General features: G+C 45.0%; 1 protein-coding gene across 1 annotated transcript in view; it reads left to right on the top strand.

The window, feature by feature from the left end:
* Pcnx2 (pecanex homolog 2) overlaps window positions 1–27,715 on the top strand; it is a 213,213-nt gene that overhangs the window by 67,965 nt on the left and 117,533 nt on the right. The window contains 4 exon segments of the mRNA XM_012516813.2: window positions 7,930–8,039; window positions 9,204–9,300; window positions 17,363–17,455; window positions 18,490–18,640. Of these exon segments, the coding sequence (XP_012372267.1) occupies window positions 7,930–8,039; window positions 9,204–9,300; window positions 17,363–17,455; window positions 18,490–18,640 (451 nt within the window).

Here is a 27,715-nt window from a genome sequence, read left to right as displayed (position 1 = left end):
GTGGTGCTGGGGGATTGAACCGCGGTCCCCGATGCTCTGCCAAGCTTGTTCTAAGTAGGTGCCTTAGACCACTGAGCCATCTCTCCAGCCCCAGAATGAGTATTTTTTGATTTTTTATTTCTGAGAATTTTTTTTTTTACTGCTTTTCAGTAAATATCACTGCCTATAAAATTTGTGACTCACAAATTTTTCTAGCAAGAACCTTAGTACATTGCTGTGTTATGTTCCAGTAGTTATTATTGATTCATTAGGCTTTGAAATCAGGTTTAAAATTCAGCTTTTAAAAATATCTGTTTTGCCAAGGCATGATGGGTTATGCCTATAATCCTAGCATTTTAGGAAGCTGAGGCAGGAGGATTTCAAGTTAGAGCATGGGCAACCTATGATCCTGTCTCAAAATAAAAAGTAAAAAAAAAAGGTCCAGTGAGAAGGCCCCGTGACCAATCCTCACTACTGAAAATAAGTCCAGCAGGTTTTGAGTAATGCTTGTAGTCATGTAAGGAAGCTTCCAATCAGTCAAATAGTAGAGCATCTCTAACAGCTCGGAAAGGTCTCTCACAGGCCCCTGTAGTCTTTTTTCCAACTTCTGGCTACGAGTGATCTGGTTTCTATCCTTGAAACTTGTTTGAAGTCAAAGGTGCCCTCTGTCAAAGTAGAGTTTATCCACAATTGAATGCAGAAATTCTAACTGCACAGTTAGATGCATCTTGACAAACATGTACAGACAGGCGGTCACCATTTCAGTCAGGAAACATTGCAGCTCCACCACCCGGAAATCTTCCTTCACGTTCCTTTGTAGTCAGTCCTCCCTCCATACAACGTGTTCACTTATCCTGAGATTGTGGGGTCAAACCCAAGTCTGTGTTCAGCTTTATGTTTGATGCAGAGCTATCTCCCACCTCCTCTGACTGATTTTTCTCTTTTCTCATCATCTTTATCCTTCATGGACCAAGGTTGTGCCCCTGAGAAGAAAGGACTATCTTTTCCTCCTTTTCTGTCTCCTTCCCCAACAGTGCTGCTGACTTCCCCAGTCACCTTTGTCACCCTCAGTCTGCTGAGCTCTGTGCTATTAGACTGCCTCTGCTCATTCTGATCTTTGGCTTGTGGTGAACCATCGCCTCGTGCCTCGTGCTTCTGAGCAACTGAAGTTCATTTGATTGAATAATTCACCAATCCCAGTCATGACTGAATCTGTGGAAAACAGCGGTCTTAAGTCCTTAGAATGTTTTCTTTCCACAAGAAGAATGACTTGTGAGCCTTCCTGAGGGGGAAGCTGTAGGTTCTGAGAGCTTCACTTCACCTGGAAGATACAGAGCCTCATTATTGCTATTGCTAATGCTATGAAAAGTAACACACACTCATTTATGATGTAAATTATTTATATTTTGCAAAATCATAGAGGGTTTAGAAAATGTATGGTAGAATTTGGTATTGAATAGAAGGGGGGTTATCAGTTTTGGGACACAGGTCTTCTTCCCCAATCCAACTCTATTTCGACATGAGACACACTGAGTAATGCCAGCTCTCTCTCTCTCTCTCTCATAGAAGTCAGTCCAGTGTAGCGATGTCCCGACAGTACTGCAAGCGGCCAGAGCTGACTGCTCACGTTGGTCCCACTGTACGCCCTTCCCTGTCCTGATCTGAGCTTTTTATTTGCTTTCCATCCTGTGAATGACCTCTTAGAGGGGAAAGTAACTGTTGGCTTGGAAGACAGCAAGTCCGTTCTGAGAGCACACTGCTGTCCCCTGCCAGGCCGAGCACCTCTGGCCTCTTGTGTTGGAGTAGGCCTTTGAGGAGGTGGAGCTGAGGTACTCTGGGGAGGCCTTTTCCTCTCAGGGAGGCCTTGGCTTCTCTTGAGCAGTGTAAAATAAGCATCACTTGTGATAAATAGTATAGTGTGTTGTAACGAAATGTTAATGTTCTAACTGTATTTTGAAACTCATTTTGGTAAAAAATAGAGCAATTTGCATTTCTGTCTTCTCATTTGTAAGTCCTGTGTTTTCTAATGGTCTCAGATCGGCTCTCCATTTTAAGAGGCAGCACCTATTAAACGCTGTGAATTGAGTGAATGTGGTTAGCAAATTCGCAAGGGGGTCTTTAGACAGAAAGAAAAGCTCACCCATCTTAACCCAACTCCCACCGACCCAAAGCTGTGATTCCACTTCTTGTTTAACGATGCTTTTGTTTATACCTCTTATGCTTACTTTTTGCTTTGCTGGAATTGATTTTTTTTTCTCCTTTCATCTGTGCTGCTGGGAGATGGATGGATGGGGCTTTGTGAACAGATTCAGCATGGCACATAACTGCCCAGAGATGCATTCTCTGTATGGCTGCCTGTGCTTACTACTTTTATTTTCTGTTATTATTACTGCTTAGTAGAAGTAGATTGAGGGATATGCGTTAATTTTGCCCTTTGGAATATTAATTATGAAAGGAAAATTTGATGCTTTTAATTTCATATTCTTTTTGAGTCATCCAAGATGATAGCAAGCAACATACAAATGGTCTCGTTCAATGACTTAAATGACAGCGTTACAGGGAAACAACTAGAATATTTGCTCCCTGGAGAAATGGCTGAGTAGTTAATTAGCTGGGCTTTCTATTTGTCTGGCTAAACCATGATTTCTATTTTTTATTAGCCCTTACGAAGAGATTCTATTTTATTAATATCAAGGGGACCCAGAGGTTTCAGTGCATTATTATAATTTAATGTTCCCAAGTATCATTAATGACAGCTTGTTGAATGGTTCACCTCGAGTTTCTTCTAGGTACTGAAAGGATTATACCCTACAACACAACAGTGGCACTTTCCCTGCAATCCAGATTTAAAACCTAAGACCAGATAGATACAAACTCATCACTGTAGAGTATATTTAGCACTGGAGTGAATCTTAGACATTACCTCCTCTGGCCCGTTTACTTTCTTCTTCAAAATCAGAAAGCAGCTCCAGAGAGACACCAAGTGACAGATCCCAGACCCAGGTCTGAGTCTCTGCAGTCCTCCTTTTGCACTGTCTTCCCAGTGGGTTGGAGGCACTTTTGTGTGTGCATCTCTAGGACCATTTGCAGATATCTGATCCCTTGCCCACTGATGGGACTTTAATTTGCAAAGTAATTTCCCAAACGTTTTCTGCGTTGCCCTTTATCGCAGCCATGCTTAATGGACAGAGGAGACTCTACCATTACCGTATTTTGACCCAGCACAGCCCTTTCACTGATTGCCCCGGGCACACACCTCATTTACACATTTTCCTCCATTGTAAAATGCATTAGTGAAACCAAATTCATAGGTATGTCCTGAGAAGCAAAAGAGATTGAATGGATAATGCCATTGAAGTATGACAGAGGTTTTTATATTTAGCGCAGGGTGTACAGGGTCACACTACACAGATCGGACTCCTACTGATCCACCTGTGTTCAGCCTCCCAAGCGCTGGGATTATAGGTGCACACCATTGTGCCCAATCTCAATCGCCATCTCAGTGTACCCCAGGAGTGGGGCTGGCATGGCACACTGGGGATTAAAACCTTGCTGCTGCACTCTGCCTAAGCAGGTGCTATAATCCGCTGAGCTATCTGGCCTGCCCTGACGAAGGGTGTAATAGACTAATGGTGTAATAGTCTGAATTCTAAGGCTGCAGATCCCTGCCCTGTGTGCTGCTCTGAATGATTTCTTCCTGAGTGCAAGGCAGGGTCTGTGACGAACAAGGTCCACCCCTGAGACACTGTCTGGATGGAAGGGGTTGCACAGGTGGAGTTGGGGTCCAATCAGGTAACTTAAGAAAGATCATCCTGGGTGATACAGCCTAGGAGGAGGAGCTCTTCCTCGAGTGAGGACCTTGAAGAAGTGAGTGGCCATGCGTGTGGGACCCTGTGGCCAAGAACTGAGGGTGGTGTCCAGAAGCTGGAGGGGGGCCCAGCGGTCACTCAACATGAAAGCTGGGCTGCAGTCCCACAGCTGCTGGGAACTCTGCCAACCCCAGGACTTGGAGAGGAGCCCACATCTCAGGTAAGACCAGAGGTCCAGAGAACACTGATTTTAGCCCAGCAGGGGCCTGAGTAGAGAACCTTGCCATGGTCTACCCAGACTGCTGATCCACAGAAACTTGAGACAGCAAATTTGTGGTTATGATTTGTTCCATGGCCATAGAAAACTAATATAAATAATAATTATTATTAGCACAAATAACTATTGCTTATGATGATGATGATGATGATGATGATGATGATGATGATGATGATGAACAAGATGGTAATAATGTTAATAGTAAAATTTGAAATTAAAGCCCAGGTTTTAACTCATTTTTGCTTATAGTACAGATTGCATTTTATGACTAGAACTGTACCCCTTCTAGCCACAAGGTAGTGGGAATCCTAAAGTGTTAGCTGTCTGAATGATCTGGGAAAATCTCTGCTAGTGAGAAAGGAAGAGAAAACGGATGTTAGGTGTCTAGTTGGATGTCTGCCACTCCACCCTTCCTGGATTGTTGAAAAGTGTAATTAGCTGGGCTCTTGGCAAACACCTGCAATCCCAGCTAGGCAAGGGGGATTATAAATTTAAAGCTAGACAGGCAATTTAGTAAGATCTTTTCTTAACAAAATAAAAGAAAACAAAGCATTGTTTCCCAAGTACAACTAATGCTGGATGGTCATGTTCCTCAAACTTAGATAGGAAACTTTTGGCAGTGGCATTTGGAACTGAGTTGGAAGAAAAGCGAGAATAATGACCGCGTGGAAGTTGTTTGAAATGGAATCGCAGTGGTCACCTGCAGTTAAGATACGGGCTCAGGTTATGGCTGTGGGTGCAGGCGACTCCCAAGGGCAAATGAAGTTGGCATGTCACTAGGGCCTAGTGACTCTTGTGAGGAGGAGAGGAGCAGAGGGACAGGGTTCGTGGAGTTGAGTGTCCCAGGCCCAGGGATAAACCACAGTGATGCGGGCAGTGATGGATGTGGCAGAAGTCGGTCCTCTTGCCCAGAGTGCCCTGGACGGGATTATCTGTTTTGTGTTCATTCCATGAATTCCTGTGTCATCACTTCCTGTGAGTACAGATGTTCCCCACAGGAGCCAGGAAGGTAAAATCTCTGATTTCTCATGCACAACTCAAGTGACATCTGTCCTCTCAGGGTGCCATAAGAGGTCCAAGTGGCCATGCGCAGAGCAGGCCCATAAAGTGACTGCACAGGAAACTGGGGTCAGGCCCCTAGTTTTCTATGCATACTTTCGTTGCTCCCAGCTTGACTATGAGCAACTGACGTTGGAGGAGACAGTTTCTGTCTACTTTGTTTTATATCCTATTTGCATAGTTGGGCAGGTGTCATGTGAAAGGTGTTATACCAACTTTTGGATTGAATAATTACTAGTAACTTCAAGGAAAGCTGGGAAGAAAAGCAAATGTCATTGTGTTCAAGGAGGGTGTGTGTGTGTGTGTGTGTGTGTGTGTGTGTGTGTGTGTGTGTATCTGTACAGGCAAGCTTGGATGCAAGGGACCCATCATCCTGCCCTTGTAGCTAACAATCTCATTTTTCTTGAGGATCTATCCCTAAAGCGAAATATTATCTCTTCTCATAAAAACGTGATGTTTCCCACCAAGGTGTAAACAAAACGAACTAGCAAGATTCCGCCATTAACACACAGTGACCTCTGTCTGGTCACTTTTGCTAATGTGCCCACACGTGCGGTCAGCAGATCACATCCTGACCACCTGTGCTGAGCTGCCGGTGCGGATGCTGGCAACCCCACGGGTGTGCAAGGGCTGCAGAGAATCCTACGGAGCCCCTACTGGGTGCTGGGGAGCCCAGAGCCCGGGGCGTCCCGTTCATGTGCATGCACTCACACTCAGCTTCCTCATGCCAGTTCTGATGCAGTGGGAGCAGAGAACACAGGTCGGAGACTGGGTGGCGCTTCTGAGCCCCCTGAGATCTACAATTCTACCGATACAGAGCTCCTCTTACTTAAAGATAAGATTTATGTTAAAAGTGGACCTAGAAATTGAACTTCTTTCAGAATCAATGTGATAAGATCTAGTCATTATTTTAAGATTATGAAAACTTGGATCTCAGAAATGCACCGTGTTTAATGGGATAACACCAATGCATTTCTATTTCTTTAAACAGAAAGCATTTAAGGCTGATCTGCAAGACGTAGCCATGTGAAAATTTGACCTGTTTATGTTCACTTATAACCAGACTCTGTCTGCCTGTAAATCCCATCATAAGAAATGTCTAAAATTTCTAAGGAAAAAAGTGCTGAAACTAAGCTTCTTTTCAAAGTGTGTTTTTACATAAAGCCAAACTGCCCTGTGTGTGCGTTCTCATCAAAATGATTCCCAAATGCGTATGAAATCCACCACAGAATTGGAGGACTATTAGACAGTTTTATATCTGCCTCATAAAAATATTTCAAAACCTGTGGGAATTTTATGAAACCAGTGCTCATCAATCCATATCAGTCCCAATTTAGGGGCCCAGGAGACACATCTCAGAGCAATTAGGGTTGTTAATTTTGAAGCAAACCGTCATAGAGGGTATGCTTCATTATCTGTGAGTGATAGATTATCTAAACCTGGTCTTCCTCCAAATTCTTTCTGTACTGGTGGGTCCATGTGTGTGTGCGTGTGTGTGAGTGCGAGCATGGTAAAGAATATTTAAAATCAAGACTGATACATACATGTTTCAAATGTAAAGTTCAAGTTTCTGCCAAAAGTATCAGTCAGTACCTCCTCTCTTGCCCGCTGCTTCTCCTTGTAGAAGCAAAGCTGTTTGTAGCTCGAGCTGCCACTCCACTGCCACACACAGCGCATATGGGTGTCTGCCTCCAAATCCCTCTTTGCTCAGATGTTGTCTTCTTCCTCTGATGTCAGTATTTTCTTTTCTGTTTCCAGGTAAACATCCTCAAATGTACTTTTTTAACCATAGCTGAGCTACACTTGGCTCCTCTGCTCTGCCCCTCTAGGGCTCCTCCCCCAGCCCCAGCCTTCTCAGGGTCACCTACCTGAGGGGTCTGGACTAGCTCAGCCCTGGGAGGGTCGCGAGGCATGTGCAGTATGCAGCCTCAGGAGCAGGGTGGCACGGAGGGGAGTAAGGCACAAAGCAGAGTCAGCTCATCGTGTCAGTGCCCTCCCTCCACGTCTGACTTCTGTGGGATTCTGAGCAGCTCCTTCTTGATTTTTTCTTAAGATAGGGTCTCACTATGTAGTCCAGGCAGGCCTTGAACTTGCAACGATCCTCCTGTCTTAGCCCCCTAAGTGTTGGGATTGCGGGTGTGCACCATCATGCCCAGCCCCTAGTTCTTCTTTTTTCTTGATACTAGAGATTGAGCCCAGGGGCTTCATCCAGAGCAACATCTCCATTCCCTTTTTTACAAACCGTCTTTTTTAATTTTTTTTTTTTAACATAAGTCTTCACTAAGATGCTAATTGCCCAAGTTGGGCTCAGACTTTCAATCCTGCTACATCAGCCTCCCAGAGTGCTAGAATTGTAGTCACGCATAGCACACCCGGCTAGGATAAGGCCTTCTTAGACTCCATTGGTCTGCTTCGTAGAAGCAGCACTCCTCCACCTCTTCCTCTCCCTTCCACTTTTGGTCCTGGGACTACAGCAATGTGGGTACACCTGGTAACATTACAGCTGTCAGGACCTTCCAAGACACACACAACTCACGTGTTTGTGGTAACGCTGGGGCACACAGCATAGTACGTGCTTTCTGAGGAGTACATGATATTGGGTGATGATAACCAGCAGCTGCATGACTGGTCTATGTATCTACTATATGATCCCTGATATCATATATATTTACTATATGCTGCCTGGTCTTGTAGATAACTGAAGAGGGTAAATAGACATTTCCTTCTGTTTGTGATGGGGTGATGGGCATGTGGCAGGCGAATAAAGCCCTAAGTCCCTGGCTCAGGCTGTCTCCTCCTCCGCAGGAGCCGTGGAGCACGCAGCACATCCCAGCACTGTTTTCGGCCTTCTGCGGCCTCCTGGTTGCGTTGTCCTACCATCTGAGCAGGCAGAGCAGTGACCCATCTGTGCTTCTGTGAGTAGCCACGTCGTCCTTCTTGTCCATGCTGTGGGTGCCATTCCTGCAGCTGTGGCTGGTCCCTGAAGAGGGCAGCCCAGCGTTTGGCACCCACAGCTGCCAGTGCTATTACATGAGCTGGTCGCACACTGCTAGTGGCCTTCGGTCAGGTGAGCTCTGTGGAAATGTCCAGTTCAGGGGTCCTCTGGGTACACTGAGTCCTTGTGGAGACCAGACATTCACCTCTGAAAGGAGGTTTCTATTTTATTTCATTGCTTTTTGCTCTATTTGCTTTAAATGAAGTTATGTGTTAGAGTTTCAAAATGCATTAATATAATCTTTAAAGGGCTGGCCAAATAGCTCAGCAGATTGAAGCGCCTGCTTAGGCAGACACAGCAGCCGGGTTTAATCCCTGGTGTGCCATGCTGGCTCTCCTCCAAGGTACGCTGAAATAGTGACTGACAGTGGGCATGGTGGTGTGCACCTATAATCCCAGCTCTTGGGAGGCTGAAAACAGGCGGATCTCTAAGAGTCTGATCTCCGTAGTGAGACACTGTAGACCCTGTACTAAATAAAATTTTTAAAAAAAGACCAAAAAATACAATTTTCAGTCCCTTGAAAGTATAAACATGTCCTCAGGGACTGGAAATTCTTCATGGTGTCAGAGTGAGCTTAAGGTGTTGATGGCGCATCTTGGGCAGTGTGTCTAGACTTGAACAAGATTGTGACTCAAGATAACTGTCTGGCGGCTGGAAGCACTGCAGCATTAAGCTGCTAGGATGTGTTCAGATGAAAGGCACAGGTTATGGTGGAAGGAAGAATCAGATATGGCTGGCACAGCTTTTAGTGTCAAATGTGTCACTGGCACATTGCTTCCTGGTGGCACTTTTTGTAGGGAGGGAGCCTAGGGAGCTGCAGAAGTAAGAGGACGCTTTGCTTCTGACAGTCAGGACACCCGTTTCCCTAAGGAACTAGACTGACGTCATTAGGGTGCAGTTTAACATCCCAGCCTGCTCTTCAGAAGCCCTTGCCTGTGCACCCCTTGTTCCTGTGAATTTTGGAATGGAGACAGCACTTGGCTTTGGTTATTTGTGGGTCTGAAGTCTAAGAAGTTGTTGGTGCCTCATACTGTCCCAGGCATGTATTTTAAAAAGTAAAGCCTATGTGTTTTTCTACTTTTAGGTCCTTTATTCAGTGCAGATTATTTCCTAAATTTTTACATCAAAGCTTGGAAGAGTCGGCCACAGACCCTCTCCCTCAGAAGATGAAGGATTCGGTGGTGAGCCCCTGATATTTGCCATCCTGTTCCTGTGGGAGGGACTCACTTGTCTGCTGAGTTTGCATTCTTGGAGCTCTCATTAGATGGGCATGAGAAGGGTGGGGCACAGGTTGTGACCCAGATGTGGCACACAGGCCACTGAGCTGCCAGCGAGGTGCAGGCCTTTGGAGCACCTGAAAGGCAGATGCTGTGTGCACAGGCCATGACCTCCTTGACCCTTAAGCAGTGGCACCTTGCCTGAATATTACGACATACTAAGCTCAGTCAGTTCCATCTACTGCTGGCCCCCACCATCTGGTGGACTCAAACAGATCAAAGCTTGCCTTGTAAACATTTAGCCCACCTGCTTTCCTGAAGTGGCCTATACAAAGCTCTCTATATCCTGCGACAGCCTCACAAGTGCTTGGAATGCTCTTCCCAGGATTTTTGATTCAAGGTTGGCATAAGTGTTATCCTTGCTAGGACCTTTGGGCATTAGATGTACAGTAGTAGGGCAGGGACAGGAGTGACCATAGTGACTGGAATGCATATTGGTTAGAAGAGGAAGGAAATGATGAGGCTTCAGGCTGAAGACATTTCCAGGGAAAGGGCTCCGGGCTGCTTGACACATTCTTTGAGCACAGATGTCACCTTTGGCATCGACTTCCATTAGCACTTTGGAAAGCGGTGCTCACTGGCTTTGTAAGCTCCCATGCATTTTGAGCTTGGAGCAGCCTGATGTCTTCAGTTGATGCTTTTCTGTGTGTTTTAAGAATGGCACATAAAAGCCAGTGGTCTGCTGACTGTGTCTTCCTGCAGCCAGGAGCAGTGTCTCCCAGTGTTGTCCACAGAGCCAGTGCGTGGCTCACAGCAGTCTCTCAGCACACGCCATTGAGTTTACCCTGATGCATTACACAGCAGGCTGCCATTTCAAGGCTGTGTCCAGGACTTGTAGCCAACACGGTCATATTTTTAAAAACATAGCTTCAGCCCTGAACACCTGTGAATATGGTCACAGTTTAAGCTAAAGCTTTCAGGCTTGTCACCATAAGGGAATCAAGAGACATAGTAATTAAAAAAAAATAAATTGCTGATTGGTTTAAAACTAAAAAAAAAAAGAGAGAGAGAGAGACATACCAATTAATACGAAGAAGAGTGTACTCATGAATTTTTAAAGCAGAGACATATTTAAAATCAAGGTTGAAGGTGAAGGTGCTGGAGATGACCAGGTGGCAGCTAGGGAAGGAGAAAGACATTGCCACTCAAACATAGCACCCATGGCCTACCTGTTGCTGATGTTTATGCCGGGAGGCTTTCATGGACAGATCAAGCCAACATCTTCAGATTCAGTTCTGTAAAGCTATACAGTGGCCCCAAAGTCTCCCATGGACATCCGAGAAGAGCTATGCCTTCCCTCCCCCACAACTTCCTTGACTTTATGACTAATGGAGATGCCTTTCCACTTGCTGATTTATTGCAATAAAAAAATAAGGTATATATTTCAAATAAATATGACAAGAAAGTTGCCTAGTAGACACTGACTTCATTTTATTAGTATAATTAGATGTGATGGGTTAGGCGTCGCTTTTCATGGTTTTCCTATCTTTTGAAATGCTGTGTACAGTGTGGAGTATCTATCACTCGTTAGATACTCTAATAGGATGGCTGTGTTCATTTTCTGAAGAGTCTCTGATCTAATTATAATATTTTAATGGGGATATTCAGCTTTTACAGATTGGTATATTACGCCTTTTGTACACAGAGCAAGTACAAAATTATGCTCTTTCTTGACTCTTATGGTGCTTTTCTGTCGTTCTCTCTGGTTCTCTTATTTTCTGTCTGTCTGTCTCTTTCCCCGATTTTTGATTTGTACACAAAAGCCCTGGGACGCCTCCTTAGATGGCAGTTTTCTAGCCCTCTTTGGCCTTTTGAATCTCAAGGCCAGAACAGAGCCTGGGGACCTATATTATGACCAGAGTACCCTTCAGGGGCTTCTGCACAGGATGTCCACAGACTCCAGAAATGATCTTGAAGAGATGTGAACTCATTACCTTGCACATTTCCACACGTGCGTAAGGGTGTGTATGCATCAAGTTCATAACCAACACTCCACAGTTAGGAGGGCAGAAACTTGCTCTCAGGCATGCCTCTGCCCTTTTCCACCTGCCCCGTCCATGTGGTCCATCAGTTTTCACCCTCCCTCCCTCCCTCATCTTCACCTGGGCCAATGTTCTGCACCATGGCTGTATCAACCACTTCCATTCTATCTGTTTAACTTCATTGCTAGAAACTCAAACTTTTAAAACAAAAGTCTCCTAATTTTTATGTGTAAAATTCAACCAGCTTCTTCTAAACTATTGGTTGTAAAAATCTAGATTTTCCCAGTTCCCATGCTGTCCAAACCTTGTGCATTTGGAGTTTTGGAACTGGACAAATGCCATGGTGCATTAGAAATGTGTAGTACACTAGGAAGAATATGTTTTTTGGCTAAACATATATTAACTTACCATTAAAATAGGGAGCAAAATATTAACATCACTGAAGAGTGCTTTACAAATTTTGGCCAGTGCATGACAGGAAAGAAGAAAAAAAGGTGGATTATATTATTATACATAAATAGAATGCACAGAGAAACTTATTAAAATCAATAATGACTAATGAGAAGATTTATAAATAGCATGAGAAAATTTAGAAACCCAAGAATATTTTAACATAGCAGAAATAATCTTAGAAAATAGAATCCAGCTCACAATGCAACAAATACATGAATTGGTAGGGGGAGTGGTTTTAACAAGCAGTGTCCTGAATAAAGGAAATGGCAGCGGTCTATTAAAATGTAAATGAAGCCTTCGATAAGTGGCCATGAATAGATCTCGCCTGATTTTGGACAGGAAGGCTGAGATTTATAAAATGCCAATTCTTTTAAAATAAATGTATAGGTTTAATATTGTTCAAAATGGTTCCAAAGGAATTAAATTCACAGTGTTAGCAAGAGATTCTAAGGTTTATATAGAAGAATAGCTGTTAATAGTTTAAAACAACTTGAAAGGAAAAAATAAGAAAAGGAAACTTAGCACTTTGAAATAACAGTGCTGTTATAAAGACTGAATAATAAGAGAAAACTAGGAGACCCATCCAAGATTAAAGAATGGGATTAGTGGATCAGAGAAACACAGCAAGGAGACAAGTTATTTAGATGAATGTATTATGTGAAAATTAAATGTCACAATCAGGAATTGATTATTTAATGTATGGTGCTCAGCAGTGGGAGAGAAAAGAGAATTTTAGGTGTTGATCCCTCACCAGATACCCGTGTAAATCAGAGAGGGATTAAAGAGTTTTTAGAAAACAGAAGGGAGAGGGAGCGCAGGAGAAATCAAACAGGACCTTTCTGTTTCTGGCATCATGACAGATCAATTATCATAGCCAAACTCTCTGCTGATTAAAAGCAAAAATCAAAAATCTGATTAAAAGACCAAAAAGTCCATCTTAAGTGAGGGGGGAAAAGACCCTGACAAAACAATAAGAAGCTATCAGGCAAGAATGTGAAGCAACAGGGGCCCTGAGGAGGAGGCTGGAAGCTGCCGCCAGTGGGCAGAAGAATGCAGGGAGGCCGCAGGACCTGAGCCAGGGCTCGGCTCTCCCACTGCAGAGAGCACAAACTAAAGCCAGGCCTGCCCAGGCGCGGTGTCCAGGGCCACCCGGGACACTGCACAGCCACGCTCTCGAGGTGAGGACCGGCCCTAAGACGCCAGCCGCAGGTCCTCAGCGCAGGAGTGAAGGGAGCAGTGGCGGGGGCTGGGGGAGCGCACAGCAGGCTAGCACGGTGCGGGCCGGCCGCCTGGCACCGAGGACAGTGAGCCGGAGCTGCGCGCAGGAATTGACAATCCCATCCCAGGAGCCACAGACAGGACGCCCGGGTCAAGAGGAAGCCTGCAGGCTTGAGGGCAGTTGTTTGATACTGTCTCACGTTTTGGAAAGAAAGTCAATGCCACGCTAGAATTCCACACCCAGTCAAAGTAAATATCATGACCAGAACAAAATTAAAATGTTGTAGGCAAACAGAAGCTGAGAGACTGCCTGTAAATATAATTCTGAAGGATAGTTTTCAACAGAAAGCGAGCTTGGATGGATGACCTGATTTGCCAGAATGAACAAAGAGAAGAGCCAGAAGGTAGTTGTAAGTCTAAATACGTATTCACTGCACAAACCATAATAACAGTGTGTTGTTGGCTTAAAGTAGTTTAGTTAGGATGGATATCAGTGTGGCTACTTCTCCAAAAACTAAAGCTAGACCTACCGCCTGATCCAGCTGCACCGCACTTTGTGTACACCTGAAAAAAAGTCAGCGCGCCGGGGGGTTTCCCGCGTACCTGTACGTACCGCTGCGCGATTCACAGCGGCCAAGACACGGAGACACCATTTCTGATCTTCTTTTTCACTGATCAGCTGATGGACACCTAGGCTGTCGCCATGTCTGTAACGGCGGGATATTATTGCAGGCTAAAGAAGAACAAAATCTTATCATTTGCAGGAAAATTGCCTGGAACTGGAGCTTGTTGTGTTAAACAAAATAAACCCTACTCCGAAATTCCAGGATCACCTATTTTCTCTCGTATGCAGAATCAAAATAAAGATGACTGAAAAGTGAAGGGAGACTGAGAGAAGAGGAAGAAGTCAGGGGCAGGGCGGAGGGAAGAGCGGGCGGCGAGGCGCGGAGCAACCCGGTACGCCGCGCTGCAACCTGCTGTCGTGTGTACTAACAACGCAGTGAAATAGCGCTGAAGATAACTTGATTGCAACAGTAGCAGGTTCGACGGGAAGAGATGTGGACTGTGAATACGTAAATTCTTAGTGATTTCTGGGAGAAGAATGAAAATACCGATTAACTTGACAGATGAGTTTGCATGTCAGAATGTTTCAGCTATTAAAGGAATAGAGTCAGCGTGTAGCTTTCATCTCTGTACAGAGGGGAAAAGATGATTAAAAAGTACATGTTATTTCTCAATAACAAAACAGTATTGCACGCCCACGTCCCAGTGTACTTAAAAGCCATTTCCCAGCAGGTTATGCAACTAAATAGGAGAAAATAAATCCTGAGAACATGGAGAATCCTTTATTACAGAGGAGACAACCTTTATGATAACGAAAATTCAAATTCATTATGAGTGTACAAGTTCATAAATGATAACTTCACTTTTGATTTATCATTTGAAATCATACAGAAGAGAGATTTAAAAAAGAAGAAGCAAGGCTCAGAAAGGAAAACACGTGCTTCCAGTGGTGATCCCTGGGCTGCACAGCCACTAACAAGGCCTTTGGCAGGACTGCGGTGCAGCAGGGACACACATGCCACCCTCAGGACACGCATGTCACCCTCAGGAATACAGAACAGCTGCTTTAGGAAGCAGATGGACATTTCTTAGAAAGTTCAGCCTCAGGGCTGGCAAGATAGCTCAGTGGACTAAGCGCCTACTTAGGCAAGTGCAGGGACCAACGTTTGATCCTGGGCATCACCTGCTGCATCTGCCCTGCACCTCGGTGAGCTGAGCCTGCCACAGAAACCAGGCATGGTGGCACACGCCTGTAATTCCAGTGCTGGGCAAGCTGAAAACAGAAGGATCACTAAGAGTCTGAGTGGTATAGTGAGACCCTGTACCAAATACATACAAAAACCAGAAAGTTCTGTCTCAACCTGCCAGGTAACACAACCATTCTACTTGTAGGTATTTACACAAGAAAAAGGAAAGCGCAGGTACAGAAACATGTACATTAATATTTGTAGCAGCTTTATTTATGATGATAAAACTGGGAATAAGCCCAAATGTCTATCTGTAGGGGGAGAAATAAATACACAGTGGTATGTCCATACAAAGGAATACTACCCAGCAATGAAAAGGGATGAACTATTGATACAGACAACACTGATAAATCTCAGAGTACTTCTACTGAATGAAAGTAGCCATACCCTAAAGGAGCACATATTCGTGATCCCATTTATGTGACATTCTTGAAAATGAAAACAAGCTGTAGTAATTGAGCAGACAAGTGGCCCCAGGAGGACAGAGCATAGAGAGGAGCTGGGGAGGGAACCTTGGGGCATGACGAATGTGCTGAAGTTTCTTAATTGTGATAATGGTTTTGTGGAGCTGTGTATATGTCAACTCATCAAACTATGCATTTTAAAATACATGAGCGTTTATGTCAATTATATCTTAACAAAGGTATTTAAAAGTTGTAAAATAGAAATGAAATGAATGGAAAGAACAGGTAACCAAGAGAAAAAGGCTGTAGTGATGGTTTGGTTGTATTTATGAGGAACACTGACAGAGATCACGGTGGAATTCTGATACATTATTCAACTATGAAAAAAAATTCAAATTTAGAAAGGTCCCCACTCCTACCCACCCCCACCCCACCCCCTGCCATGGTCCCTTTAACCAGGAGGCTGGTCAGTTGCAGTTGCCACAATTTGAAATTAAAATATTTGGGAAAATGCTACTCTTCCTTTTTGATGAACATTCAGTCGTTTTTATATAACATGAAGAAAGCCTTGCCAACAAAAAATAGAGAGAAATTAAAATATCTCTGTAGCCTGAGGATGCAGTGAAGTAAAGACTTCCCTGGGAATGGCCTGATCTTTTGTCAGTGTTGGAAATCAGAACAGTGCCTGCATTTCGGTCATTACTAACTGTCATATTTTGATGAAAAAAATGTCTGATCCCAAACAGTTCATGGACTCCCGAATCTAAAACCAGTGATTTTTCATGCCGTAAAGTCAGATCGTCTAAAATAAGACCTAAATCTAAAATAAATCTCAACTACAAATCTAAATTAAGATCTCAAACTTTGATTCTTCTTATATTGAGTACTTGTACGTGAACTGTGAACTTTTGGGAGGAAATTTAGTACAATGTTAGCAGGTAACTGGTGAGTCAGCGGGAGGAACGCGTCCTTGCACTGAACGAGGGCTGATGTAAGCAGGCCTTGTGGGCTGTTTCATCCCCCAAGGCTGTCAGGGCCGTCACTGCTCCATGTAACGTGCCCCTGACTTCTTCCAGGCCCCAGCTGTTACTATGGGCAGTAAGCCAGCAACATAGCATATAGGAACTGCATGTTTTAATTTTTAAAAGCCAAGAAAATAAAAATTTGGGACACAGATATATCTGGTGTGCAATTTTCTGGGGATAACACCTGAAAGATCTGCTTAAGAAGGGTAATTCCTTTTCAGTAGAAGAAGGGGAGGTATAAGCTTACTGGCTTCAGAATTTTCAGAAAACAGTACAACAGCTTAAAACGATCAATACTTGTGCATTGTAGCTAATCTGCCTTCATTGAGAGAAGGGGACTGATGGTCACCTGGGTCCCTTTTAGATCTGCCAGTCAGCAGTATTATGTCCCCCGAGGCTTGCAGGCCATTCTGCATTGATCTGCTCTTATGGCAGCTGTGGCTCTAACTTTGCTTTCCCCCAAGTCCTTCTCATGCCACAGTTTTGTGTAGTGGAAAATACTTTGCAAGTTATAGGATGCTGCATTGTCTGCATATGGTTTGTGAGTCCTGCATGTGTATTTCTGTAATTTGGAAGTGGCCTCTTTTCACACTCACTGGAGAATTAAAATGTAAAATCTGGTCTGGTGTGAAATGGAAGAAATGTGTCTGAGGCTTCTGTTTGGTGTTCCTAGGCTGTGGGCATGTCAAAGGCTAAGCCTGACACCAAGGAGAAGCTCCTTGGTCAGACGCTGTAGGTCCAGGTCCCTCTGGGGAGCGTTCTAGGCCTCTGTGTGCAGTCTGCGTTTATGGAGAAGAGCCCTATGCCTCCCGCTGTGTGACAGCATGCCTTCCCTCTATGGTTCACACTCATCCCCCAGAGTAGATTTCCTTTCCCCTTCTGCCTCAGTCTCCCTGAATTCCAACAGGAACTAGTAAAAGCACAGGTGAGTGGCATGTCCAGAGTGTGCCCAGGACACATGATAGGCTGGAGGAGCCGTGTCTGGAGGGCCGGAGTTCTGCTGTAGAATTCACCCTGTGACACAGAGTCGCTGAGAGAAGTGGAAAATAGCTGTTTCACTCTTCTCTTTGCAGAAAGACATCCTGCGATCAGATCTTGTCGTCTGCTCGGTGGTCGCTGTCCTCTCCTTTGCTGTCAGCGCGAGCACTGTGTTCCTGTCACTGAGAGTATGTGTCTCCTCAGCTGTGTTTCTTACCTCCTCATTGTCTCCTTGGTGACTGGGCTGGTGTGGGGCTGTATGGCACGGCAGACCAGCTGGGGAGTGGAGACAGAGTGCCAGGTGTGGGCCAAGGAGCGTGCCGTGCACTGGGAGCAGTGTCCAGGAGGAACCTGGCCCACACTGTGGGCTTCTCTACCAGCTGGACAGGTGCTGACTGCGCAGGAGTGATGGCGCACCCCCACGGAGCTCTGTTGGTGGTGGAAAGCCTGGCTAGTGGAGCACCTCCATGAGTCACAAGGTTACTGTTGCAGGGCTGGGACAGAAGCCACAGAGCCGCAGGACTACAGAGCAGTGTTTGAGGGGAGGAAACCACAGGCAGAGGGCCCCTTGGGGCTTCTGGCTTGTTGCACTTGTGACGGTCTCTGTTTCTACACTAAAGTATGGGACGTTTATGAACTCTCCTTTCCATGAGGAAGAAGCCTATTAGCTAAATTTGTTATTCCTGTTTTTATAAGAAGTGTAAAAATGTGGGGCTGGGGAGATGGCTCAGTGGAATAAGTGCTTCCCTGGCAAGCACGAGGACCTGAGTTCAATCCCCAGTTCTGCAAAAAAAAAAAGAAAAAGAAAAAGAAAAAGAAATGTAAAAATGTATTCCAGCGCTCAGAATTCTCCCAGCTTGTCCTTCCACAGGCCAGTTTCCCACTGCTGAGAGGTTCTCATTGTGTGAATCTTGTTATGATGGACAGGAAAGATGTTCAGAGTCTGAGCGTTCTTTAAGAGTGGAGTGGTGACACACACCTGTAATCCCAGCACAGGGGGGTGCTGAAGCAGGAGGATTGCAAGTTGAGTTCAGCCTTTGCACTTTAGAGACTTGTGAGACCCTGTGTCAAAAAATAGTCTGAGACCATAGCTCAGAACAAAGGCCCTGGTTCCGTCCCTGGTGCTGGCAAGGGGGCGGGGCAGTGGTGCTGTGCATTGTCCGAGGGTGCCCCTCCCCAGCCCCTGAGCTACATAATGGGATCTCGCCCTTCTCTCTTGCAGCCCTTTCTCAGCGTGGTGCTGTTCGCCCTGGCCGGCACTGTGGGCCTCCTCACTCACCACCTGCTCCCTCAGCTCCGCAAGCACCACCCCTGGATGTGGGTCTCTCACCCCGTGCTGAAGAGCAAAGAGTATCAGCAGCGGGATGTGACAGGTCAGTAATACGGCCCTGCCCAGGAGAAGAGGGTGGCCCACTGTGGCCTGCAGGGTGTGCGCAGCGGCTCACAGGTTTGTCCTCTGGAAAGAGCACTGACCCTGCCCATGAGACGTGCAAATTAAAGACAAAGAGGATGAGAGGTAGTGTTCTGGGTATCCTAGCCCGCCAGGGCAAGACAGCTGAAGGGGGTGAGTAGGAAGATACGGCAAGACAACTAATTTCTGTTGTGCAGCCTTGAAGATTACACTTCTGTCTTACTCTGACAGGTTTGAGAAGAGCACTGCCCATCTTCCCGCCACACTTCACACGGTACTGGGGCTGGAGCGCAGGCTGGCCCTTAGCTGCTAGGCCCAGGGTCCCTGGTTCCCATGAGCTGGCTTGCTTTATCTAGAGGATACCTGTATCTGTACTGAGTTGACTTTGCAGTTCCTCGGAGGGTAGTAGTAGTATGGTAATTCTGATGACTTCAGAACTCTGGGTAAGACATCAATTTCTTCCAGATAAGGATTCTCTTGGAAATTTCACCATGCGGTCTCCTTTGCTCTGCAGTTCTGCTATGTGCTTAAGTAGACAGGAGACAGACTGACTTAGTCCTGTTTTTAAACAGCAGTTACTGTTCACAGATGTAACCATGCTGTTTAATGCTGCCAGACTGTACAGGTTGATTGGTTGCCTGCTGTAACTTTTTGTTGTGATGTGAGTCATCAGGTTGTTTCTATGCCCAGGCACATGATCTATGAGGGACCCAGGGTTGTAGGCTTAGAGATGCTGCCAGACCATGATTCACAGCATAGATGTATTAAAGTGATAAAAGGGGAAGAGGGAAAAATAATTTTTAAAAAATAAAGATACAAAAAAGATATTGGAAGTGCTTCCAAGATAGAGCATGTCTTTAAGGTTCATTTCTGGGTGGTAGCAGGAGCTGCCTAAGTGAGACGCAGCCCAGGTGGAAAACAGGGGATGGTTGGAGGAATAATTAAGACTCACAGGCCTGGTGCTCACATGCGGAGAGAAGTACAGGAAGGGGAGCCTGAGGTGCTCTGCTAGCAGAGTCTTACAATTCTCACTCCTGGAACAAGGCTCAGCTTAAAGATCAAGCTGGAAAATATGTTTTTAATGTTCTGTACAGTTTCATACACTACTTAAATGAAAATTATTATTATTGTACAAAAGGAGAGAAGACAAATTCTGAGTGAGTGCCATTTGTAATGAGATGTGCAGGTCGCTTGGAGAGAAAGCCTTCCCCCAGCAGGTGTCCATTGAGGCTCTCACAGAGAAGAACTATTTCCTACGCTGTTGAGGTGATGCTTCCCATTCAGTTTTCAACTTAAGATGCCTGAATTCTGGAGAAATTAGTGGAGTGTTTTGGGGTATTATTTTGACATCATTGCTAAGTATTTAGTGGAGATTTGAGGTAAGAAGCATTAGCTCTGAGAAGGACATATCTACATGTTCTTTATACAAATGCATACTTGTACTTTGAAGTGGATCTATGCCCAGATCTTTCCCTGTACCTATATGTGTACCTTCATCTTTGTGGCTTATTTATTTTAGTGATATTGGGGATTGAGCTGAGGACCTTTGTTCTGAGCTGCATCCCCAATCCCACCCTTTTTTAATTTTAGGACTAGGTCGTGCTAAATTGCCCAGGCTAGGCTTGAACTTGTGTCCCTCTTGCCTCAGTCTCTCAGAGTGCTGGTACTATAGGCATCTGCCACCATGTCCAGCTATACCTACACCCTTGCATTGACCTATACTCATGCTTACATTCACCCCTTTACCTATTCCTATGTCCACATGTACACCCTGAACTAGCCCAGCCAACCGTACCTTTACCTCTCTGTTTTTTATACCTACATAAATATGTGCCTTCAGTGAAGAAAGAGAACTCACCAGGAGATGTCATGCTGGCTCACACAGGTTTGAGCACAAGCTTCATAGATGCTCCTCCCTGGCCATGTAAGCTGTCTACAAGCAGGCTAAGATACAGCCAAGAATCACAGGTTTGACAGATTTAGTGCAGAAGGAAAAATAGATTCTATTTCAAAATTATGTGTGTTGGAAGGAAAACCCAAAAATCCAAATGCACAAAATATAAACTATGGAATTGTGAAGCACTTCAAGGATGCTATGCTGTGGCACCCTTGTCCTGAGCATCCTTGCCTCCTTCTCCCAGCCTCTTCCTTTTAGGGATTTCACTAGCAACAAACTGACACAGGAAACTCAGGCTGTCCCCAAGCCTCTGATACGTAGACTGTGGTCATTCTTTCCACAGGAGTGCTTAAACATTGCCTCTGAAAAAGAGGGAAGAATAGGCAGGGTTAGGAAGTGTGCACTGCTCCTAGCCATGCCCATGCAGACATCACTACCTGAGAACAGAGCCATGGACTTTGCCAGTGGCAGACTTTACTAATCAATTTCCATTAGCACATATGCTGCCCTGTCTCAGTTTAATTCAATCGCACTGGGTTACACAGTAGAGATAGAAGCCTAGAGAAGTTTCAAAATGTAACTTGGGTCCCACCAATCTAGCCAGTGAGTACCTAGAACCTGGTTGTAGTGTCAAGGCACAGTCCTTCTGCTGCCCATGCTGCCCTGAGCGTGGTGGGAAGAACAGGCATAACCTGCAGGTGGTTTTCCTTCTCAGGCTGTTTTGCTGACCTTAGCTGCAGAGGAGCCATGTGCCTGCACTAGAGTAGGTCCTGTAATGTCTGCGCCGTGTGCTCACGCTGATGCCACCAGACTTCCCTCCCTGAGTTGAAACAGACCCCTCCACTGTGAGCCTTGAGCACTTTTGGGCTTTCCCACCCATGCACCACACTTTCCCTTCTTTCTGTTCCCCTTGCTTGGAATGCAGTTCCTTCAGTTCCCCAAACTAATAGCAAGCTACTCCGGAAATCCTCTTAAGCACGCAAGCCTGCCTAGCCTCTTGCTGTTCCCTGAGCCTCCCTCTCATGTACTCCACTGCCTGTGGCTGCTGTGTCTGAGAGCATAGTGAGATCCCCATCTCACTCGTGCTCGTCCTCCAGAGCTCACGGCCATGCTGGCACAGAGGCAGCCTTCCGGGGATGCTTTGCCAAACTGCATTGAAACAGCACCGACCCGCCTCTACTCTCTGGAGCGCACACTGGACTCTGTGCCTGTACTTCTTTCCAGCTTGCTTCCCCATTCTGCCTGTTTCATGCATCTACTTCTAAGTATACTGTGGAGATGCCAAACTAATTGTTATAAAATTCAGACTATGATGAAATGGAACTGACTATCACACCTGTTGAAGACTACAGTACATCAAAACATTTTCATCTGTCTAGTTCGTTATCTTAGAGACCTTGTCCCCTCCTGAGGCTAGTGCTTCTTCACCTGTACACTGTATTTGAGCTACATGAACAAGATTCTATCACATGGAGTAAAGTTGACCAGTCAAAGGAATTGTGGTTCCGTGTGTGCAGCTATGTGAATACGTGTGAAGTTGCACTTTTAAAACAAAATTTGCTGATTCACAGTAAAGATTAGGAATTTGGATTCTGCTAAGACTGGCCGCAGACAGCACCTTATTAATCAAGCAGAGAATTTTCTAGACTAAATGCTAAAGGAGCCCTGTGTGTTTTAAAAATAAAGCAAATCTACTTTGCTGCATGATGGGGTGATTTTGGCCAATGAGTTCATCGATTGACTTCTGTCATAAAAGAATTTAGAACTTTTGAAAATTTTTTTATTCAAGAATTTTGCAAGATAATATTATTTTAAAAAAGAAAATAATAGGATTTTCACATACTTCTCCAAGATAAAATTTCCATAATATGATACTAATGGGCTTTCAAAATTCAGTGAAACAGAAGCGATCTGATTCAAAGATCTACTCTTAGCATGCAAGTGGATTTTAACGGAGTTCCAAGAGAGAATGAAGCCATCACTAGAATTCATTGTTTCCTTGTTTGTTCTCTCCAGAAATGCTTATGACTGTACAATTCTGTCATCTAAAAGGTCACTGATTTCCCACATGATGTCACATCCGAGAACTGGTGACATGGGAGAGGCCTTGAGATGGCAGAGCCACAATCTAGTCAATCTGTGTTCCTGCTGCAGTATGGGTGATGTGGGGCAGGGAGCCATACCCAGTCCTACAGCAGATACAGAGACGCAGAGGGCTTGGGCCCTACTGTGTGCTTATAGTTTTGTTATTATTCTTGTTTTGTTGTTTTAATTTCTTGAGATACAGTCTCGCTGTGCAGTCTAGCTTGGCTTTAAACTCGCAGTTAGCCCTCGCTAGCCTCGAGCTCGTGGCAGTCCTCCTGCTGTAGCCTCCAGAGTACTGGGATTACAGGTGTGCACCACCATGCCCGGCTGTACTGTTGTTTTATTTTTCATTGCCTAAGGTTTTCTAATTGATTGGCTAGGCACATAAACTAAAACATATACGGATTTGTGTACCTGGTATATAGTAGGTCTTTAATAAATATTGGTTGCAAGCAGATGAATGCTGAGTGCATTGTAAATTCTCCTACAGAAGGGCTCCCCATGGGCAGACTCTGCAGGTGCCAGCTGGGATCCAGGGCCTGTGTGCACCCGACCAAGTAGTATGAAAGAGCTTGTGGTTCCTGAACAGCGTATGCTATTATTTTTGGATGCTTAGGAAAAATGAATAAAAGGTTATCTAAATTACAAAACACATCACTTGAGAATCTTATATAAATTGTAATTGTAAAAAAATTCTCTACTTCCCTAATGAGCCCCGAATTTGTATTTCTTCAGTGAGATTTACTTTGCATTTTAGCACATGGTGGCCATCCATTTGTGGATCGAATGGTCTGCGTGTGACAGATGTGGTTCTGAAAGACACTGCTTTCTCGAGTGTACTTTTTGTTTGTGTCAAAGTTAACACAGTGTTAGAAATCAAATAGAACAAGTTGTAACAAAAAGCAGCAGCCTCCGTCAGCACAGACCACCTTCCAGCTCTGACTCCTCCTCTGTCAGGAAAAATCACCTCTGACTCCTTGATATTTCTTCTGGTGTTTAGCAGAATTCTTCTAAACAATGGCAATGCTCTTGTTCTGTTACTTCCTGATGTTTCAGATTTACATACCTACAGGCTTTACCTTATGAAAGATCGGGATTTACTTTTTCCTCTTCCCCAAAGCATTCGCATTGCCTTCCTCCTTCCGCCCAGGAGAACTTTGATATTATTGTTCAAATATACTTACCTTCTTAGGACTGTGAGGTCTAGTGTTTACGTCTCAGTTCCGTAGCATGCCAGGGTGACATTCCCTGTCTCATTGAGATGTCGGGTGTTTGTGGATGCATGTGCTGTGTGCTTACCTTTCCAAGAGCTGTGTTACCAACTCACTGCAGAACCAGACTTGCCAGGCAACCTGTCAGCACATCTGCTTTACAGACTCACTCCGGAGTCAGCTATGAGCTCTTTGCCCCCTCCCTCCTGGGTCTGGAGTGAGGCACAAGCTTTAGTCACCTCAAAAGTGGTGTGTGTGTAGGACACCCGCCAACATCTGCCCTGGTCTCAAAGTATTTGGCTCTCCTCTGCACTTCAGGGATGGCTTGTAATGTAGATGCTTCTTTTTCAGGATTCTAAGCCACTGTCACATTATCCTGCAGAGTTCACTGCTGCCTTGGGAAATCTGATATTTTCTGATTCCTGGTCCTTTGTATGTGACTAGGATTTTTCTAGGCAGGAAACTCTTTAGGAAGAAATTATGGTGTTAAGTCCTAGAATGAAATTGGTGGGCTGCAATACTAGCTCTGTCCTTGATTATCTGCACTTAACATTGTGATTCAGTCCATAATTAAGGGTCCCATACCAGAGGATTGTGGAGGAATGGAACTGACACAAGGCATCTACTGCCTGTGGTGTAGTCTTTAGAAGCAGAAAGTATGCCCTCCCCCATGAATGCATCCTCCCCCTCACTTTAGGGCTCTGCAGTCTTGTCACTGAGCCTTGCTTTTGTGTCTCATTTCACCCATGATGTCAAGTTGGTGGCCCTTCACAATCTGGATTTCCATGCCACATAGTTTAGATTTTTTTTTTTTTTTTTTTTGGTCAATAGGTAACAGTATTTTCTGAATGACTCATTATATAGATTTAATCCATGGGGATTAAATCAAACCTGATAACACACATAAAATCTTTTGAAATTTAGCTCTACAGTTACAGCTAAGGAACATGGCATCTGATTCCAGAGCTCCAAGGCTGTTCTGGGTCCCTGGGAATGTCCCACCATCATGTGTGTGATGAGGCGTGTGGCCGGCAGGGGAAGAATGGATCCCTTACCCCTTCCTGTCAGAGAGAAAAGTCAGGGTCAGGTGGCAGAGGGAAGGAAGAGGGTTCCAGGAATGGCAGAAGCCATGGAGAGCACAAATTATCTTTTTGGTCAAGGGCACAGAGCTGGAGTTTATCTTAAGCAGAATCTGAGGGCTCTATGCAGCAGGGTGATAGGATTTTCCCCACATTAGCAATGACGACCCTCAGTTCATAACATGCGTTCCTGTCAGTGCTGAGGACTCCGCCGTCTTGGCCTCGGCCCACAGAAAGGTGGGCGTGAGCTGCTCACACTCTGCGACGAGGACGTGCAACAGCCAGCTGTGTCCAGTCGGCTTTGCGGCGGGGTGACGAGCGCTGGTCCGTCTCACTGCCACATGCTGAAGTGCGTTTGGTTCTCTGCTCCTTAAAAGCAGGAAATCCTGGCACCTCACAGCTTAAATCCCAATTCAGAATGAGATTTGGGCAAGGTTGTCTTTCTAAAGCCAAAACTACCCTGAGGATTTGTGATTAATTTTTAATTACTGAGAAAGACCTATTTTAGTAGCGAAACCATCTAAATAAAACACAACCTGAAAGCCCATTAAAAAAATCTAAAGCTTTTAATTGTAAGGAGTCATATATAAACTTGTAAATGGCATAATTAGTTTGCCTTCATTTGCTCAAGGGCCTAATATTCCAGGGAAAAGAGAAATGATAATGCTCGAGTAATGTCTTTTATAGTCTCTCTGCATATTCAGGACATTACAGAAAGCCAGTTATAAAATATCATTGCAAAGGTTTTCTTTCTAACTTTGTGTGGCTACTCAGATGGTTTGAGGACTATAGAAACAAATTTATCATGTTATTACATTTGCAAGCTTTCCTTCCTGTTAGCTTTATGCAGTTTCATAAGGAAGGGCTGAGTTACTTCCTGAGAATTCAAGAATTCCTGACTTGTACTTCTGTGATAGCTTCCTCTTACGTTTCTCTCTCCCTATTCCTTTAACTGGAATACTGAGTACACACTCAGGATAAATTGGCCTCTTCGAAGATACGCTTATCTAGAGATTGAAGCATCTATCAGATTAAATGACTGAGAGATTGGTAGAGAGATTCTTAAGTTACGTAGGTGTAGCAGTTGGGATGGAGTGTGAACTGGACAGGCTTTGAGCCCCGCTGAAGGGGTGGATGGAGCACACCTCTGGGTGTGTCTAGGCGTGCCTGGGAGGCATGGCCACCCTGCAGGTAGTCCCTCAAACCTTCCTTCCACCACAGCCTTCTACCTTGGTGCCTCTACTTTAGAGCCAACTGACCATGGACTGAATTCCTTGAAAACATGAGCCACATTAAAGCTGTTCTCCTTTTAAGTTGTGAATTCTGGGCATTGTGAGCCAACCATGGGAAAACTGACTGATACAGTGAGAATGAAAGTAAAATTAATTCTCTGATGTTAGGCAGGGTGAACATAACTTGAACTTAGAGGTTAGGAGTTGCTGACCTCTGGAGCTTGTTGCTGCTCTGTCATTCCAATATTTATGTTAACTTCCCCACACCCTTCTCCTCCTCTGCTGTGGCCAGCTGTTGGCACTCTGCCCTGGGACGAATGTTTCCCCAAATTGCTACCTCCCTAACACCCGGTGCTTACTGGTGAGCGCAGGGTGAGCACACCTGCTCCCCTCTCACCTGGGCTTGTAGTCAAGCCAGAATCCATCCTGAGGAGGCGTGGGGCAGCTTCACTGCCATGCTCAGACAGCAGTGAGCATGCCTTCGCTGCCTTTGCAGTGGTGCCTGGGTAGTGCGGAAGAGCCAATTTACACAGCTCCACCTAGTTCTCACCACATAGTCCTTCTTTGGGGGGTGGAGAAAAGGTACTAGGGAATGAGCCCAGCTATACCCATAGCTCTTCTTTATTTATCTTGAGACAATCTTTTGCTAAGTTGTCCAGGCTGGACTCAAACTTGCAGTCCCCCTTCCTGAGCCTTCTGGAACCCTGGGGTGACAGGCATGCATCCCCATACCTTGCTCTTTTCTGTTCCTTTTCTCTGTGATGGTAAGGGCTCTATTAAAAGGTAATAAAGTTTTCTTAACTAACATATTAGCTGGTTTGTAGTCTTTTAGCTCTTTTTTCTTCAGAAGCCTGAGACAGAGCTTCTTCACAGCTGTCATCTGGCTCTATTCCAAACGGGAGACCTGGCTATCGTCTCTTAAGTCTCCTGGCCTCAGCCATCCTCCATGTTTGTGATCTGGCTGTGGTAGGTGCACACCTCAGAAGCAGCCTGTTCCTGAGTTAGAGGACAAAGCAGTACGTAGCTCCTGTGTCTCCCGGGCCTGAATATCTTAATCTCATCCCCTAAAGAGGGCCTGGGTTGCAGGCTCACGTGCATCCATGTACATTCCCTATAGCTCAGATGGCTAAAGTCTCACTGAACTAGTAATTTCACTCTCAAATATTTGGAAAGGCATGGATGGCAAATTCAGACCATACCAGTGGTTTCCATTTTAATTGAAATTCATTGCTTTATGTGTTTCTGAGGTGTGCAAGCTGGAATTCTTACAGAAAATCTATTTTTGTTATCCCAATCTGCAGCAAATCTTTTTAGACTGCAATGGGATTATGCCCCTCCACTCGAATCAGTCTTATCACTACTGGAAAATATCATTTTCTCAAAGCAAATATGATAGCTTGTGAAAATCTGCCAGGCCCTCCCCAGCCAGATGGTTCCTGGGTTCTCCTCCGCGATGGGCCTCTCCACATTACCTTTAATACAGATGTTTCTCTAATAGCACTGAGGAGGAGGTTGACTTCTGTTTCTCTTTGT

The sequence above is a fragment of the Octodon degus genome, unplaced genomic scaffold, assembly GCF_000260255.1.
Source record: "Octodon degus isolate 3935 unplaced genomic scaffold, OctDeg1.0 scaffold00127, whole genome shotgun sequence".
NCBI classification, from domain to species: Eukaryota; Metazoa; Chordata; class Mammalia; order Rodentia; family Octodontidae; genus Octodon; species Octodon degus.
Note: the sequence above shows the minus strand (reverse complement) of the source record. Positions and strands in the feature narration are given on the sequence as shown.